This window comes from Scyliorhinus canicula, chromosome 6 (genome assembly GCF_902713615.1).
Source record: "Scyliorhinus canicula chromosome 6, sScyCan1.1, whole genome shotgun sequence".
In the NCBI taxonomy this organism is placed as follows: domain Eukaryota; kingdom Metazoa; phylum Chordata; class Chondrichthyes; order Carcharhiniformes; family Scyliorhinidae; genus Scyliorhinus; species Scyliorhinus canicula.
Window position 1 is genome coordinate 178045446 of NC_052151.1, and position 15258 is coordinate 178060703.

At 48.7% G+C, this 15258-nt stretch overlaps 1 protein-coding gene across 1 annotated transcript in view; it reads left to right on the forward strand.

Annotated features, from left to right (window-relative positions):
- The window catches only part of LOC119967677 (pecanex-like protein 2), a 332932-nt gene that overhangs the window by 236264 nt on the left and 81410 nt on the right, over positions 1-15258 (forward strand). Inside the window, exon 29 of the mRNA XM_038800498.1 lies at positions 9901-10004. Coding sequence (XP_038656426.1) covers positions 9901-10004 — 104 coding nt within the window. The remainder of the gene's footprint in view (positions 1-9900; positions 10005-15258) is intronic.

Consider the following 15258-nt stretch of genomic DNA (forward strand, 5'->3'; position numbering starts at 1 on the left):
CTTGCCATCAGATATACCGAATCCCCCCCCACTCCCCCCTGACTGACTGACCGAGGGCAGCGGGCAGAACAGGGTGGCACTGGGCTCCAGAGGACGTTTACCAAGCCTATCAAAGGCCACAGGGCACAGAAAGCAGCAGGCTGTCTCCAACTCTGTGCATCCTGGGGTCACACCTAGATGTCACACTAGACCCCGTAAGGTCAAGAAGATTGAAGGGCACTGGGGAGGGGGAGGGGGGGGGGGGGGGTCACTATGTGTAGCTAGGAGAAATGGAAATGTCCAATATTCACTATGAAACCATGTTACACCTGATATGTGTGAAGCCTCTGTCCTGATAATCTTCAAAGCAGGCCTGCCTGCTCCCCCGGGCACTGTTGTCCAAGATCAAACGCCCCCGATGCAGACTCCGTTCAGAGGATGAGTGTGAGCGCGCTGTCAGCAGCACTACAGGAGTCAGACTTTGGCATAGACTGAGGAGCACCAGAGCTTTCGTCACACTGAGTTATCATCACTTTCCTGTATATTGACCCGCTGACAGTGGCGACATAGGCCCATTAACCTGGGGTGATGTTACATAGACTCTAGGAGGGTGGAACGAAGTCAGTGAGGCAGTGGCGGGAAGGGGGGGGGGGCGGCCAGGGAATGTGGGAAGTGAGGTGAGGAAGGAGGGGAATGGGGGATGAGGAAGGGAATGGAGGAGAAGGAAGGGAATGGGGGAGGGGGCGCTGATTGACAAAGCCTCGTCCAATGAGATGCGGGCGAGGATGAGGGCCTCCCTGGTTCTCAGGGCACGCCAGACCCTCTTCGCCATTTGTCCTCCATCCTCCAGTGCTTCCTGCGAGTCCTCCCTGGACTCGAGCTCCATCCCCGCCTGGTCCAGCTCCTCCTCCGCATGTTCCTCCTCCTCCTCCTCCTCCACTTCCTCCATATCGACCCGCTGCTGCGACAGGTTGTGGATGGCACAGCAGACCACCACAAAGCGGGAGACTCTCGAGGGGGCGTACTGCAGTGCACCACCAGAGCGGTCCAGGCATTGGAACCACATTTTCAGCAGCCTGATGTACCGCTCAAGGACAGAATGGGTGGCAAGGTGGGCCTCGTTATATCGGGTCTCCACCTCAGTCTCCAGCCTCCGCACTGCCGTCATCAGCCAGGACCCCAGTGGGTACCCCTTATCCCTCAACAGCCAACTCATTATCCTTGGGTTAGTCCTTGAAGACACTGGCGATCTCCAAGGGTCCCAGGATGTAACTGTCATGCACACTCCCTGGGAAGCATGCAGGCCTGCATGATGCAGAGGTGATGGTCACACACAAGTTGAACATTCAGGAAGTGGAACCCCTTCCTATTCAGAGCAGTCTGTCGGATTTCACTAGGGTCCATGTCGCTTAGTGGTAGGTGTCGTTTTTCGATTCCCCCTTTGCATCCTGCTGTGTTTGGGATCTCCCTTCTTGTTTCTCTGTAGCCTTCATTCTGTTGGTGGGGGGGAGCCCATCCCCCCTTGGTCTTTAGGCCTTTGAGAGAGAGTGGGTCTATTTGTTATCCCTGTTTCTCTCCATATAGAGGAGGCCTGTGTCCCCTCAAGTAGATGGCCTTCCTCCCCCTTCCTTCCCTATTCTCTCGCTCTCCTCTCTGAGGGCGACAATCCTTATTCTCCCCTCTTTTCTATTCCCCCTTTTTTTCCCCTTGCCCCCCCTTCCCCTCTCCCCCGAACAGCTCCCTTCCACCCTTCCCCCGCCTGGCTACTGGTTGCAAACATGTCCGTGAATGTTTGTGAATTTGCTCTGCGCGGTGTGGAACCTCTGCTCAAACCCTCTTATTTTGAATTTGATTTATTTGCAGCCTCAGGAATTCGGCCAAGTGTCGCAGACTTCCATCCTAGCAGACTTCCATCCTAGGAGAAGTCTCCGCCTGGCAGTCAATGAGGCCAAGGCGTCCACCTCTATTCCTGTCCCGAGCTCTGGATGCTCTGATACCCTGTAGACTGCCGCAGGCGGGCACGGCTCCATCTCGACCCCCACCACCTTGGACGTAGCCTTGAAGAAGCCGTCCAGAATTCACTGAGTCTGGGGTGTGACCAGAACATGTGGGTGTGGCCGGACCCCCCCCCCCCCCCCCCCCCCCCCCCCCGCCCCCCGCCCCCCCGGGCACCTTTCGCACATCTTCCAATTCTGGGAAGAACCTGCTCATGCGGGTCTTGGTGCTCTGTGTGCCACCTTGAGCTGCATCAGGCCTAGCCCAGTGCAGGAGGAGGTGGAATTGACTCTGAGCAGTGCCTTGATCCAGAGTCTTCTCCCTATCTCCGTGCCCAATTCCCCTCCCAATTTCGTCTGGTCTCAGCCAGTGGGGGTCTTTTCCATAAGTCTCCTGTGTATGTCACCGCACTTGTAATCCTCTGTCAACTTTGCTGAAGAAGCATTTGGGGATGAAGATCGGGAGTGATCGAAATAGCACGGTGGCATGGTGGTTAGCACAATTGCTTCACAGCTCCAGGGTCCCAGGTTCGATTCCCGGCTTGGGTCACTGTCTGTGTGGAGTCTGCACGTTCTCCCCGTGTCTGCGTAGGTTTCCTGCGGGTGCTCCGGTTTCCTCCCACAGTCCAAAGATGTGCAGGTTAGGTGGATTAGCCATGCTAAATTGCCCTTAGTGTCCAAAATTGCCCTTAGTGTTGGGTGGGGTTACTGGGTTATGGGGATAGGGTGGTGTGGGCTTGGACAGGCTCTTTCAAAGGGCTGGTGCAGACCCGATGGGCCGAATGGCCTCCTTCTGCACTGTAAATTCAATGATTCTATGATGAAGAGGAACTTAGGCAGCACGTTCATTTTGATCTGTATCCTTTCCCGCTAGCGGAAGAGGGATGAATCCTATCATTGCAGATCCCGCTTCACCTCCTCCACCAGGCTGGAGAGGTTCCATTTGTGGAGTCTCCTCCATCCATCCTCCTCCTCCATCGGGCAGGAGATACAAAAGTTTGAGAACACTCACGAACGGACTCAAAAACAGCTTCTTCCTCGCTGTTACCAAACTCCTAAACACCCTCTTATGGACTGACCCCATTAACACTACACCACGTACGTGTAGTACCCTCAATAACGAAGCAAGGGAGTAGAACGGTAAAGAAGGCTTTAATAAGCTGAGAACTCGCCTGATGCCGAGACGGGTGCTTACTGGGTGGCGCCTACAGAGCAGCCCCTTATATACGACTCCCTGGTGGGCGGAGTCAGAGGCGGAGTCCCCCAGGGTTCCAAGCCCAGTCTTAAAGGGGACATCACCTTACATGATGATAAGGGCACAGTAACACAGTAACCATTCATCACAGTATGCTTCACCCGATTACGGTGTTTATGTATTTACGTTGTGTACCTTGTGTTGCCCAATTATGTATTTTCTTTTTTCCCCATGTACTTAATGATCTGTTCGCAGAAAAATACTTTTCACCGTATCCAAGTGTGGGCCACTTGGATCCCCAGATACCTGAAATTTGGTCTGGGTTACTTTAAACAGTAGTTGCTGCAGCTCTGCTCCTCACTCTCGGGAGTTTACCAGGAAGACTTTGCTTTTACCCAGGTTGTGTTTGTAACCTGAGAAGGCGCCGAACCACCTTAGGAGGGCGGTTATCTTTTGCATGCTGGCTAGAGGGTTCGACATGTAGAGGAACAGGCCATCATATGGAGTGAAACTCTTATGCTCTCTGCACCCTCTTCAAATGCCCATCCACCAATCCGCAGATCTAAGGACGATAGCCAGCGGCTGAATTGCTAGTGTGAACAGGAACGGGCATAATGGGCACCCCTGCCTTGTTCCCCTGTACAGCCAAAGTATTCGGAGCAGGTGGTGTTTGTCTGTACGCACGTCATAGGAACGCTGTACAGGAGCTTCACCCACGTGATGAATCGCTCTCTGAACCAAAAACGTACAAGCACCTCCATGAATTACCTCCATTCGACTTGATCAAAGGCTTGCTCAGCTTCCAGGGAGACATTCAGCTCCGGTATACTCTCCCTGGGTGGGTTCATTACTATGTTCAGTAGGCCTCAGATGTTCACTGTTTGTTGCCTTCCTGTCACAAACCCAGTCTTGATCTTCCGTGATCACATCTGGCAGGCAGCTCTCCAGTCGCTCAGCCAGAGCTTTCGCCAGGAGTTTCACGTCAGTGTTTAGGGCCTGCATGATCCACACACTATCGGGTCTTTAACCTTTTTGTGGATCAATGAAGTGGAGGCCTGGGCGGGAGGGCCTCCTTAGATACTGAGTCATTGAACATCTCCAGCAGGTGTGGGGTTAGCACTGCTGAAAATATTCTGCCTGGAACCCATCCGGTCCCGGCGCTTCCTCTAACTGCATGGAGTTGATGCACTCCACGATTTCACCCAGCCCTAGGGGTGTATGCAGCACCTGTTTTTTTTCTTCCCCGCTACTCCAGGAACTGTTCCATTCTCGAGGCCCCCTATGTAAAAATTCATAAAGACCTTATTGACCTCATTTGGTGTGGCTACCATCCTACCGTTACTGTCCCTGATCTGAGCTCTCTTTCGCGGCAGCCTGTTTTCTTAGCTGGTGTGCAGCATGCGGCTGGCTTTGTCTCCATGTTCGTAAAAAAAACTCTCTGGTCCTGGCGGAGCTGGTGGACTACCTTCTGTGTGGAGAGCAAGTCAAATTCCATCTGCAGCTTTTCCCTTTCTGCCAGCAGTTCCAAGGTTGGGCCGTGGAATAATGCCAATCCATCTCCAGTATGGAGGTGATCAGCTGCTGCCTGGTTTCCCTTTCCTTCCTGTCCCGAAGGGCTATGATTTTCCCCCTGTTCACTGCCTTCAGTGCCTCTCAGAATGTGAGTGAAACCTCCCCGTTCTGGATGCAGGATACTCAATTGTTGATGGCTTGGGATATTTTACCATTGAATTCCTTAGCGGTGAGTAAAGTTGCATGCAGTATCCTTGGGGAGTGGGGGGGGGGGGGGTGGCAATGGGCCTGTCCTTTCTCCAACCCATCCCCCCCTGATCAGTTGTTAGGTGTCCAAGTCCGGGGTTTCAGCCATCGTTTTCCTGATGAACTCTGCGTCATCCCGGTTCGGGGCCTATATATTTATCAAACCTACCAGGGCCCCTTCCAGGGTCCCGCTAACCATAACAAATCGCCCCCCAGTTCCGTCACTGTGTCCGTCACTGTAAATGAGACTGTCCTGCTAACTAATATGGCTAGCCCCCTCGCCCTGGTATAGAATTTAGAGTGAAACGTTTGTTACCTGTTGTCGGTCTCTCTCCGTCAAGTGTGTTTCCTATAGGAAGACTATGTCCACCTTCAGACTCTGAAAATGGATGAGGACTCCGGATCGCTTCACTGGCCCGTTGAGGCCCCTCACGTTCCATCTATCAATGTGGTTGTGGGGTGGCTGCCCCTACACCCCCTCCTGTGGGGTTAGTCATATTCACCTTGTGGGCCCGGTCCTGTCCGATCGGGCCTGCCCTCGTTTTCGGGCCATTCGAGATGGTTGACAAATGCTACTATTTTCTCGCTGTCTCCACGTGCAGCCCATTGCAACCAGCACTCTACCTACCCCCAGCCCCACACCTCACCTCCCGTCGCTCCCCCTCTCCCCACTTATCCTTGTGTTTCCCCCTCCTAGTCTCCCCCTATTAGCTGTACCTCTCCTCATCCCCCCATATTCCTGAACCCCACCCCTATCTTTTGCCCTTCGTTTCCACTGAACTTCCCTGTTTCTCCTTCCTCCTGCCAGGCCTCCCCGCTCTCCCGAGAGGCGAGCCACGGCCTCCTCCTTCACCATACTCGCAAACAGTGCAGTGTAGCGGTTCCCTTCTCGATCTGGTTCCCCTGTCTCCCCCCGGCCTCTCTGCCCACATTCTTTCCTATCTTTCTTTCCCTTGGCCTTCATACTCTGCCTTCTCACCCATGTGCGCTTTTACTGTCTGCCTACGTTGTTGTCCTGGACGAATTTGTGGCCTTCTCAGGGGTGTCAAAGTAATACCTGGTATGTGACAAAACCTGGCAAGGTAGAGAATGCCAAACCGCACTTCGCTCTTACAGAGGGTAGATTTGGCACTGTTAAATTTGGTCCGGCGCTTGGCCAGGTCGTCCCCAATGTCCTGGTACACGTGGATCGGATGTCCCTTCCACTTGCAGCCACTCTCACTTTTCGTCCATCTCAGGATCCGTTGTTTCTCCTGGTACTTGTGGAACTTCACAATCATCGTCTGTGGAGGTCCCCCGGCTCTGGGCCGCTGTCGAAGCGACCTATGGGTGAGGACCACCTCCAGGGGCTTGGCGAAGCCCTCTTTACCCACCAGTTTTCCAAACATCTCCAAGATGTATTCCGTGGGGTTCTCCCCTCCATTCCCTCTGGCAACCCCATGATTCTTAAGTTTTGGCGATGAGACCTATTTTCTTGATCGTCGTTTTTCTCCCTGAGGCCCTTCTGAGTTTTGAACAGGCTTGCCACTTGCAACTCCAATTCCGCGATCTGGTCTCCTTGTTGTGTGGCGGCCTCCTCCAGGTCTCTAGTCTTTGATTCCTGGGCCTCCAGCTGCTGCTCCATTTTGGCCATCACCTCCTTCATGATGGCCGTCGCCATTTCCACCGCTGTGGCTCCGAGGTCGAGGTTTCCCTTCCCTTGTCTTTGTTGGCCTTCTTGGTGGGCAGCTGGCTCTTTCTAATTTTCCTCTTTTTGGGTTCCTCTTCAATGTGGTCTGCTGGGTTTAGGTTGGGTTGGGTTGGGAGGGCGGGGATGGTTGTGGATAATTTTGGTTCCCGTTTGATCAGGTTGAAAGGTTGTTTTCACAGTTTTCATATGGGAGCCACCTTGCGTGCGACCACTCATTCCATGGCTGTCACCGGTTAACCTGGGGCATACCTGGAATGGCTGAGAATCCTGCAGCCCGGGCATCTCGGTGGGCTTGGTCCAGCTGAAAGTTGATATGGTCTGCTGCCCGGACATACAGGGCAGCCGTGACCTTATGGATGTACTTGTGGGCTGTAGCTTGTGAAATGCTGCATAGGCCCCTGCTTGAGCCTTGGAATGAACCGGTGGCACACAAGTTCAGGGCTGTGGACCTACACAGCCACCAGGAGCTGGTGTCCTCCTCTTCCACAGGGTGCCAGTCCGCAAGGACATAGAACAGTACAGCACAGAACAGGCCCTTCGGCCCTCGATGTTGCGCCGAGCCATGATCACCCTACTCAAACCCACGTATCCACCCCATACCCGTAACCCAACAAACCCCCCCTTAACCTTACTTTTTTTAGGACACTACGGGCAATTTAGCATGGCCAATCCACCTAACCCGCACATCTTTGGACTGTGGGAGGAAACCGGAGCACCCGGAGGAAACCCACGCACACACGGGGAGGACGTGCAGACTCCGCACAGACAGTGACCCAGCCGGGAATCGAACCTGGGACCCTGGAGCTGTGAAGCATTTATGCTAACCACCATGCTACCGTGCTGTGATGTGACACAGGTGGCGCGCTGTCTCTTGTTGAAACAGAGTCTCCTGCGGCACATGCTGTCCGTCATCTCCTCAGAAGACCAACGACACATGTACCTTGGGCCATTGCTGGCATACCCCTCTGGGTTTCTTCTTGGCTTTATGGACGGATAGATATTCAGGGTATGCGGGAGCCACCTCCAGCCTGCGTCAATGCTGCTGCCTACTCTGGCATTTGGGCGCCTGCTCTTCCACTAACACCTTGAGGACAGCCTCTGTGGGACCGACATAATCAGCCATATTGTTATATCTGTAAGAATGTGGAGAAGGAAAGAGACCGAAAATTTGTTAGAGTTTCACCCCGGGACCCTCGAATTGCCCAAACATCCCCCACACTTAGATGTCTCGCCTTCTATCAAAGTGCCATCCACCAAACCAGTTGTGCTGGAAAACTTTTGTACAATCATCCAGGGCCACATCAGGAGCCCCTAGACCCCAGACCCGTGCCGGAAACATTAGGGAGACCGTGCTCAGGGTGCCTTCCCCTCATCGACACACTAACCCTTTGCTCATGAGGTTGTCCCCAGTGTTGAAGCCCAGCTCTTGAGTGTTTGATTGTTGGCTGCTGCCTCTATAGTGCTGACGCTTCTCGAGGTCAGGCAAACTGTTCAGCCTTCAAAGTTTGATTGAATTAGCCATCCAATAATCATCATCTGAGATTTGTCATGTGTTCCCACGAGAATCCACTTGAGCAATACTTCATTGGCAAAAAATGTTAACCTTAACAAAGATTTGAAAATCAACCTCATAACATTACAGATATCACACTAACCATTAATCAACAAGGAAACATCACCGTTCCGTATTGATACCAATACATAATAATAATAAACACAAAGCTATATCAGCTCATCTTCATTAAAAAAAAACACAGTATCACACCTCACAGATTCCTCAACAGAAATGAAGGATAAGCCTGAGAATATGTTATCATGTCCAGTCTGTTTGACCTGCGGTGACGTGCTAATTACATACAGCACTCACCATACCAGAAACCAGAGCATCAGCAACCTGCGAAAGCATTTCTTCAACATCGTCATCAGGTTACTCATTTGGATCAGTGTTGCGCACCGGATCCTACAACGTCTTCTTTCTAAAAATCAGATTGCCTTTTGGACTCTCATGTCCCCCTGAGTCCGGAGTTCCAGGTTGCAGGTATTTTAGAAAAAATTGTCCTTTCAGGCTGTAGAAAAAGAAGGAAACAACAACAGCAGCTTCCCGGCATTTACAGCTACAAGCAGCAGCAAACCCAACTGTCGTGTTAAGCATAGAAAGATAACACGGGCTGCAACTGGATGCTCCACACCTTGAAGTTAGTTCAATCTGATTTATTGAACCTGTCACACAGTTAGCTCAATCCTCTGTGAGTTCGACTCTCTGCTAACCTATTGTGATTAATCTGTCTGACTGAACTAGACTAGCTCTTAGCCACGTGCTGTAGGAGTTATATGATATGTACAACCTGACTCACACTGTAGATGTCACCAGTGGAAAGAGGCGGAGTGTGAGTGCCTCGTGCCTTTTATAGTGGGAAACCACCCCCAAGTGTTCTGCCTGCTGATTGGCTATGTGTTCTCTGTATTCATTAACTGCCTGTTTGTGTGCATTATGTCTCATTATGTGCATGTCTGCATATCATGACACCAACCTGTAGCACCACTTGAGAATAATAATTTGTTTATTAAACGGTCAACAGTGACAAAGATTTGAAAATCAACTGCATAACATTCCATGTATGACTCGAACCATGAAACAACAAGGAAATGTCACCGTTCCATATTGGTACCAGTATAAAGCTATATCAGCTTATTTCACAAAAAAAACCAAACACACGCTATCACCCTCCACGTATCAGTGTCATTCTCCGGCCAGGAGTCGCAGCTGTCCAGGCCCTTCCACACATCCCAATCTCACCGGAACCAAATCCTGGCATCCACATATTCTACTGTCGAGATCTGGAAGTCGCCATTGGGAACGGGCCGGTTAGATAGCAAGCTGACTCGTTCCTAATTTTCCAGTTCCATCATTTTCTGTTTTTATTTTATATTTCCAGCAGCTGCAGCATTTTGCCTTTCTAAGAGTGATCCATTTCGTCCCCATGCAAATATCTCCCTTTGCTTTTGAAAAATATTATTGAATCTGATTTCACCACCTTTTCAGGCAATGTATTCTAAATATACCAACGCACTGCATAGAAAAGATTTTTCCCATTTAACCACTGGCTCCATTGCCAATTATCCTAAATCTGTGTCCTCTTCTTACTGACTTGGAATCTTGTTATGCTTTTTGCAGGGTGAATGGCCTCCCAGCATGATTCTGTGTCTAAGTTGTGCTCTCAAGTGTACGGTTATGAGTTGCCTGTAATACTGACCTACCTATTCTGTGTTGTGGTATGTTACAGCCTGTGAGAAGTGATGGAGATTCCTCACTCGTAACCCTTTGTTACAGCCTCTCTATTTTTGGCAGAAGAGCTTTAGGAACGGCAACTCACAACATGTCCATCAGGTAATCTGTCACGGTTTCAGCAAATTCAGTTGTAAAATATTACAGTGCACATTACGAATAAAATCATTATTACAATCATTGAGATTCTGTGGGCGGGAAAGAGGGATGACTTTAACCTAAGAGGAGAAATTACAATGTAACAGTTTCATTTCCTACTGATCATCAATGGACTAAATCATAAATATAAAGCGGAGAGCTGTGAGATATGTGATATCACCTCCACTTCCATGAACAGTTTAACCATTCCCAAGTCGAACATAACCTGAACCCAACTTCACACTCTCCTCCTAAACTCACCCTCCTTATCGGAAATTTGTTGCTGGTAGACCTCTCTGTCCCCGATAATTCCGCACCTTCCACCACCTTCCCCTAGTCCCTGCTGACCAACTGCAGCTTTCCTTCCAAAATGGTGGAGCAGCTGACTGGGGGCTGGCCAGCAAAAATCTTCTGGACCCCTGGTGGGGTCTTCCCTATTCTCAGCCACCTCACTGTCTCCCCGTTCCCTCCCCCAAGTTCCCCTCCCTGCCTCTACCATCCTGCCTGCCCCTCCCTACCGCTCCCAATCCCCGACTCCCAACCCCTCTCCCCGTCTCCTCTCCAACGCTCCCCCTTTATTCCTACCTCTCTGGACCCCAGCTGTGAAATAACTGGTGAAATGCCCAACCAAAATTAAAATGATCTGATATTGAACACAGGTGATGAGAATGGAAACATATCTTTTCACTAGGGGTTCACTTGGCGATCCAGTCTAATTTAAATGTTGACAATTTCTGCCTTAACTTAACTTCTAAACTTGGAAATGAATTCCATAACCTCTCAATTCTCGGCGCAAAGATATTTCTCTCGTTCTTTGTTTTAAATCTCTTAAATTTAATCTTGAAACTATGTTCCTGGTTCAAGGTCTCTCCTTTACTGGAATAGTTCTGGTTCTGTCTATTCTGTCCCATTAGAATTGTAGAATCTCCACAGTTCAGAAGGAGGCCATTCAGGCCATCGAGTCTGCACTGAACCTTGGAAAGAGCACCCTACCTAGGCCCACGCCCAAACCGTATATCCGTCACCCAGTAACCCCACATAACCTTTTGGACACTAAGGGGCAATTTAGCATGGCCAATCCACCTAACCTGCACTTCTTTGGACTGTGGGAGGAAACCAGAGCACCTAGAGGAAACCCACGCAGACACAAGGAGAAAGTGCAGACTCTGCACAGATTGTCACCAGAGGCCGGAATTGAACCCGGGACCCTGGCGCCGTGAGGCAGCAGTGCTACTTTGATATATTTCTATCATATTCTATTGCAGTCTGCATTGTCCTAGTGAATGAAACCCTAATTTCTAAATATTTATGTTTATTTGTATTTCCTCATAGTAGACAGAATCTTAGTGAAACTGTGCTCTCTGTAAAACCTCAAAATCCTACAACTTATTGAAGTCCAATACTGCACATATACTGAGATCTTATCAAGCGGCATTCCTGTGATAATACAGATTTTGCTGATGACACCACGGTTATGTGGGCAAAGCTATCCATGTGAAGAAGATAAATAACACTCGGAGATTCTGAACAAATAAGTGCTTGCGTTAATGGAAAATCAGATAGAATTTAGAGCCGTCATAAATGTACAGCACAGGAACCATGAAACCACATGTATCTCATAGAAAGTGGGCAAAGATGGAAATGGAAATGAATTGAGTTGTGGCTATTGACTTATTTACTCAAACTGTGATTGGTGAGGTGAAACAACTTTGGGATGCTCCAAAGTGCCCTCATCCATGGAGCACCAGCCCTAAGGGGCTGGTTTAGCACAGGGCTAAATCGCTGGCTTTGAAAGCAGACCAAGGCAGGCCAGCAGGATGGTTCAATTCCCGTACGAGGCTCCCCGAACAGGCGCCAGAATGTGGCGACTAGGGGCTTTCACAGTAACTTTATTGAAGCCTACTCGTGACAATAAGCCATTTTCATTTCATTTCATTTCATTTTTTTCCTTCTCAAGTGTATTGAAACAGGTCATTTTGACCATGGATGAGTCCACATGTGTGGTATTCTGGAACAGGTTCAAAGCAGTCATCCTAGCTATGAGGCTGAAATTGGTTTTATAGAAAATAAGATCCAAGGGCAAAAATAATCCAGGTCTTTCAATTGCTGAGGCACTGATGTAAATCGTTACAGATTATTTACTTCAATTTGTAATCTCAGAGCTAGATATCACAGCAGAAAGTTAACAAGACTTGAGCGGGTTGTTTAGCTCACTGGGCTAAATCGCTGGCTTTGAAAGCAGACCAAGGCAAGCCAGCAGCACGGTTTGATTCCCGTACCAACCTCCCCGAACAGGCGCCGGAATGTGGCGACTAGGGGCTTCTCACAGTAACTTAATTTGAAGCCTACTCGTGACAATAAGCAATTTTCATTTTCAATAGTAGATATGAGAGAAAGACTCGGCAAAAAAACAGCTAAGTCTTTTTTTTATTCTTTCATGCCCGGTGGGTGTCGCTGGCTTGGCCAACATTTATCGGCCATCTCTAATTGCCCTCCAGAAGTCTATTTATCTCTCAACAGAAATGCTGGGAAAATATTGGGTTAAAAATGGGATTCATTTAATAAAGATAACTGTGGCCAGTGATGATCAGATACTCAATCGAACAAGGTTGATTGTAAATATTTCTTCAATTGACAACTAAATAATTTGCAAAAGAAGGAAAATATTAAGGGCAGTATTTTTCCCTATTATATCACAGAAAATGAATGGCCTGTTTGGCTACTGTAAGTTTGCTTGCAGACAGTAGATCAGTGAGTGTCGGCAGGAATCAGTGAGGCTCTGGGTTTCAGACTGGCCTGACAGCAGCTGCTCTGGGACTGGAATCCCAGGAAACTACACAACTGCGTAGGAATTGGTTTCTGAGCTGATCAAACGTACCATCTCTGATTTAACAGTTTTCTGGGAGGTTTCATTACACAATCTTGTCCTGATTTCAACCGACCCTCCCACATCATCAGTATGTCAACTCCAGCTGTAATCAGACAATCATGGCAGCTACCATACCTACAATCCTCTGCGCTCCAGAAACCACTCTAGCATAAACAAAAACAGTAACATCTGGGCATACTCAACAGGTGTGCCAGCATCTGTGGAGAGAGAAGCAAATGTAACGTTTCAGGTCTGTGAGCAATAAACCAACCGTCTGTGACCATTCATCAGAATGGTCCATTCATTGCCTAGTCCATCCACTTACCAGTTTGAGCGCACATACACCAGGGCTCCTGTGCATCCTGGGCACATTGTAGGCTTGCTAATTGACAGGCATATGGCCAGAGCCTGGAACAAAGTGGGAGATGAAATACCCCAGTGATTTTCCTAGGGTTTTCTCACAGGAGTCTCTGGGAGATTAAGCTTTAATTGTATGACATTCCAGGAGAGGTGGCAACACTACAACAAAGTAGTCGTTAAACAACAAGCTAAATCAAAATTCTCATCAGTCGGTTCCTCATGTAATACTTCCAATAAAAATGACCCATGGTAGCAAAGTTGGAAGCGCTGTTGCTTCACAGCTCCAGGATCCCAGGTTCGATTCCTAGCTTTGGTCACTGTCTGTGCGGTGTCTGACATTCTCCCTGTGTCTGCATGGGTTTCCTCCGGGTGCTCCAGTTTCCTCCCATAAGTCCCGAAAGACGTGCTGTTAGATGAATTGGACATTCTGAATTCTCCCTCCGTGTACCCGAACAGGCGCCGGAGTATGGTGACTAGGGGCTTTTCACAGTAACTTCATTGCAGTGTTAATGTAAGCCTACTTGTGACAGTAAAGATTATTATTATTATTTAGATTTTCCTTCCTGTTTATGGGATCTGAGAGAAATCTAATCGAGTTTCCATGTGAGAAACCATCCCTCCTCTGAGAGGTAATAGGTCAGGTCATGGGTTGTCCATGATGGGACCAGTGGTCATCTCATCGCATGGTTACTAAATACTGACCAGTATACCTGACCGTTTGATTTCCAGCCCAAAGCACAAAGTGGTCTTTCATCATGTGCCGAACTGTCTCTCTGCAACTTGCTTCAGGAATATGTTTGGGAGAGGAGCCACTGCAATAATATTTATCCAGCCGACAAATCCATATAAACAGTTTATCCACAAGATAATTCGCACAGAAATATTCATGGGGGTAGGTCCAAAACCTGCAGCAAACTTACTGCAACAAAAACCTCTATTTACACAGAGATATTGACATTTTAAGGCATTTGACAGGAACGTTATCACGCACTGAGCTGCATCAAGCGATGTGACCAAAAAGCTTAATCAAAGCGTTATGTTTTTAAGGAGCATCGGGAAAAGAGATGTTTCCGTAGGTACAGTGATGCGATGTTTTAAAAAATAATTCCATAGCGTAGGCCCCAGCAGCAGGAGGCAGAGCCCCCCAATGATGGAGCAATTAAAATCAGGAATGCTCAAGAAGCTGGGAGAGGAGGAGCGCAGAAACCTTGGCAGGAGTAGGGCTAAAGGAGATTACAGAGGTACAATGGGGAGAAACCATGGAGGAATTTGAACACGTGGATGCAAACTTTAAGATAAATAATACTACAAGTCAGAAAATCCGAGCTCTGATAAGAACGACGATAAACAAATTGGCTGTGTTCCTGTTATGGGGAATGTGTTCAGATTAGCTCAGATATCCTGCTCATCAGTGGCTGTGTGCATGCTGTCAGACCATTTGTTGACCTTGTAATGTTCAGTAGCTCTCAGATGACAGCAGGAAGTTTGAAGATCCAGATCCTATCCTTCTGCATGAAAGGAAATAATTCCTTGAAAATCCTCTGTCGTCCTACTTATTTCCGAGCATTAAACAATGCGCACAATACTATCCTTCCCAGCTCTTTCCCTTTCTTTTATTTCTTATCTAATGGATTATTTTTTCCAGATGTTTCATACCCAAATTCTTCTCCGAGTTTAATGAGTTGAGAGAAGGCCCACACAGGAGTGAGCTCAGCCAAGAGGACAAGTGCATTTTCAAGTGTGGCTCAGAGGCAGTGCGCTTGCCCCTGAGTCAGACTGTTGTGGATTCATGTCCAGAGACATGGAGGTGGATTTCCATCCTCAACGCGGTAGAGAGAGTTTTTTTTTAAAATGTTTTTATTCTCCAATTTCACATTTTCCTTCAGAATTTACACCCCACCCACAGACAGTAAACGGTAACAAATAGAAAATCAATCCCCTTAACAATAACAACTATCCCATCCTCCCACCACCCCAAACAACGGCCCA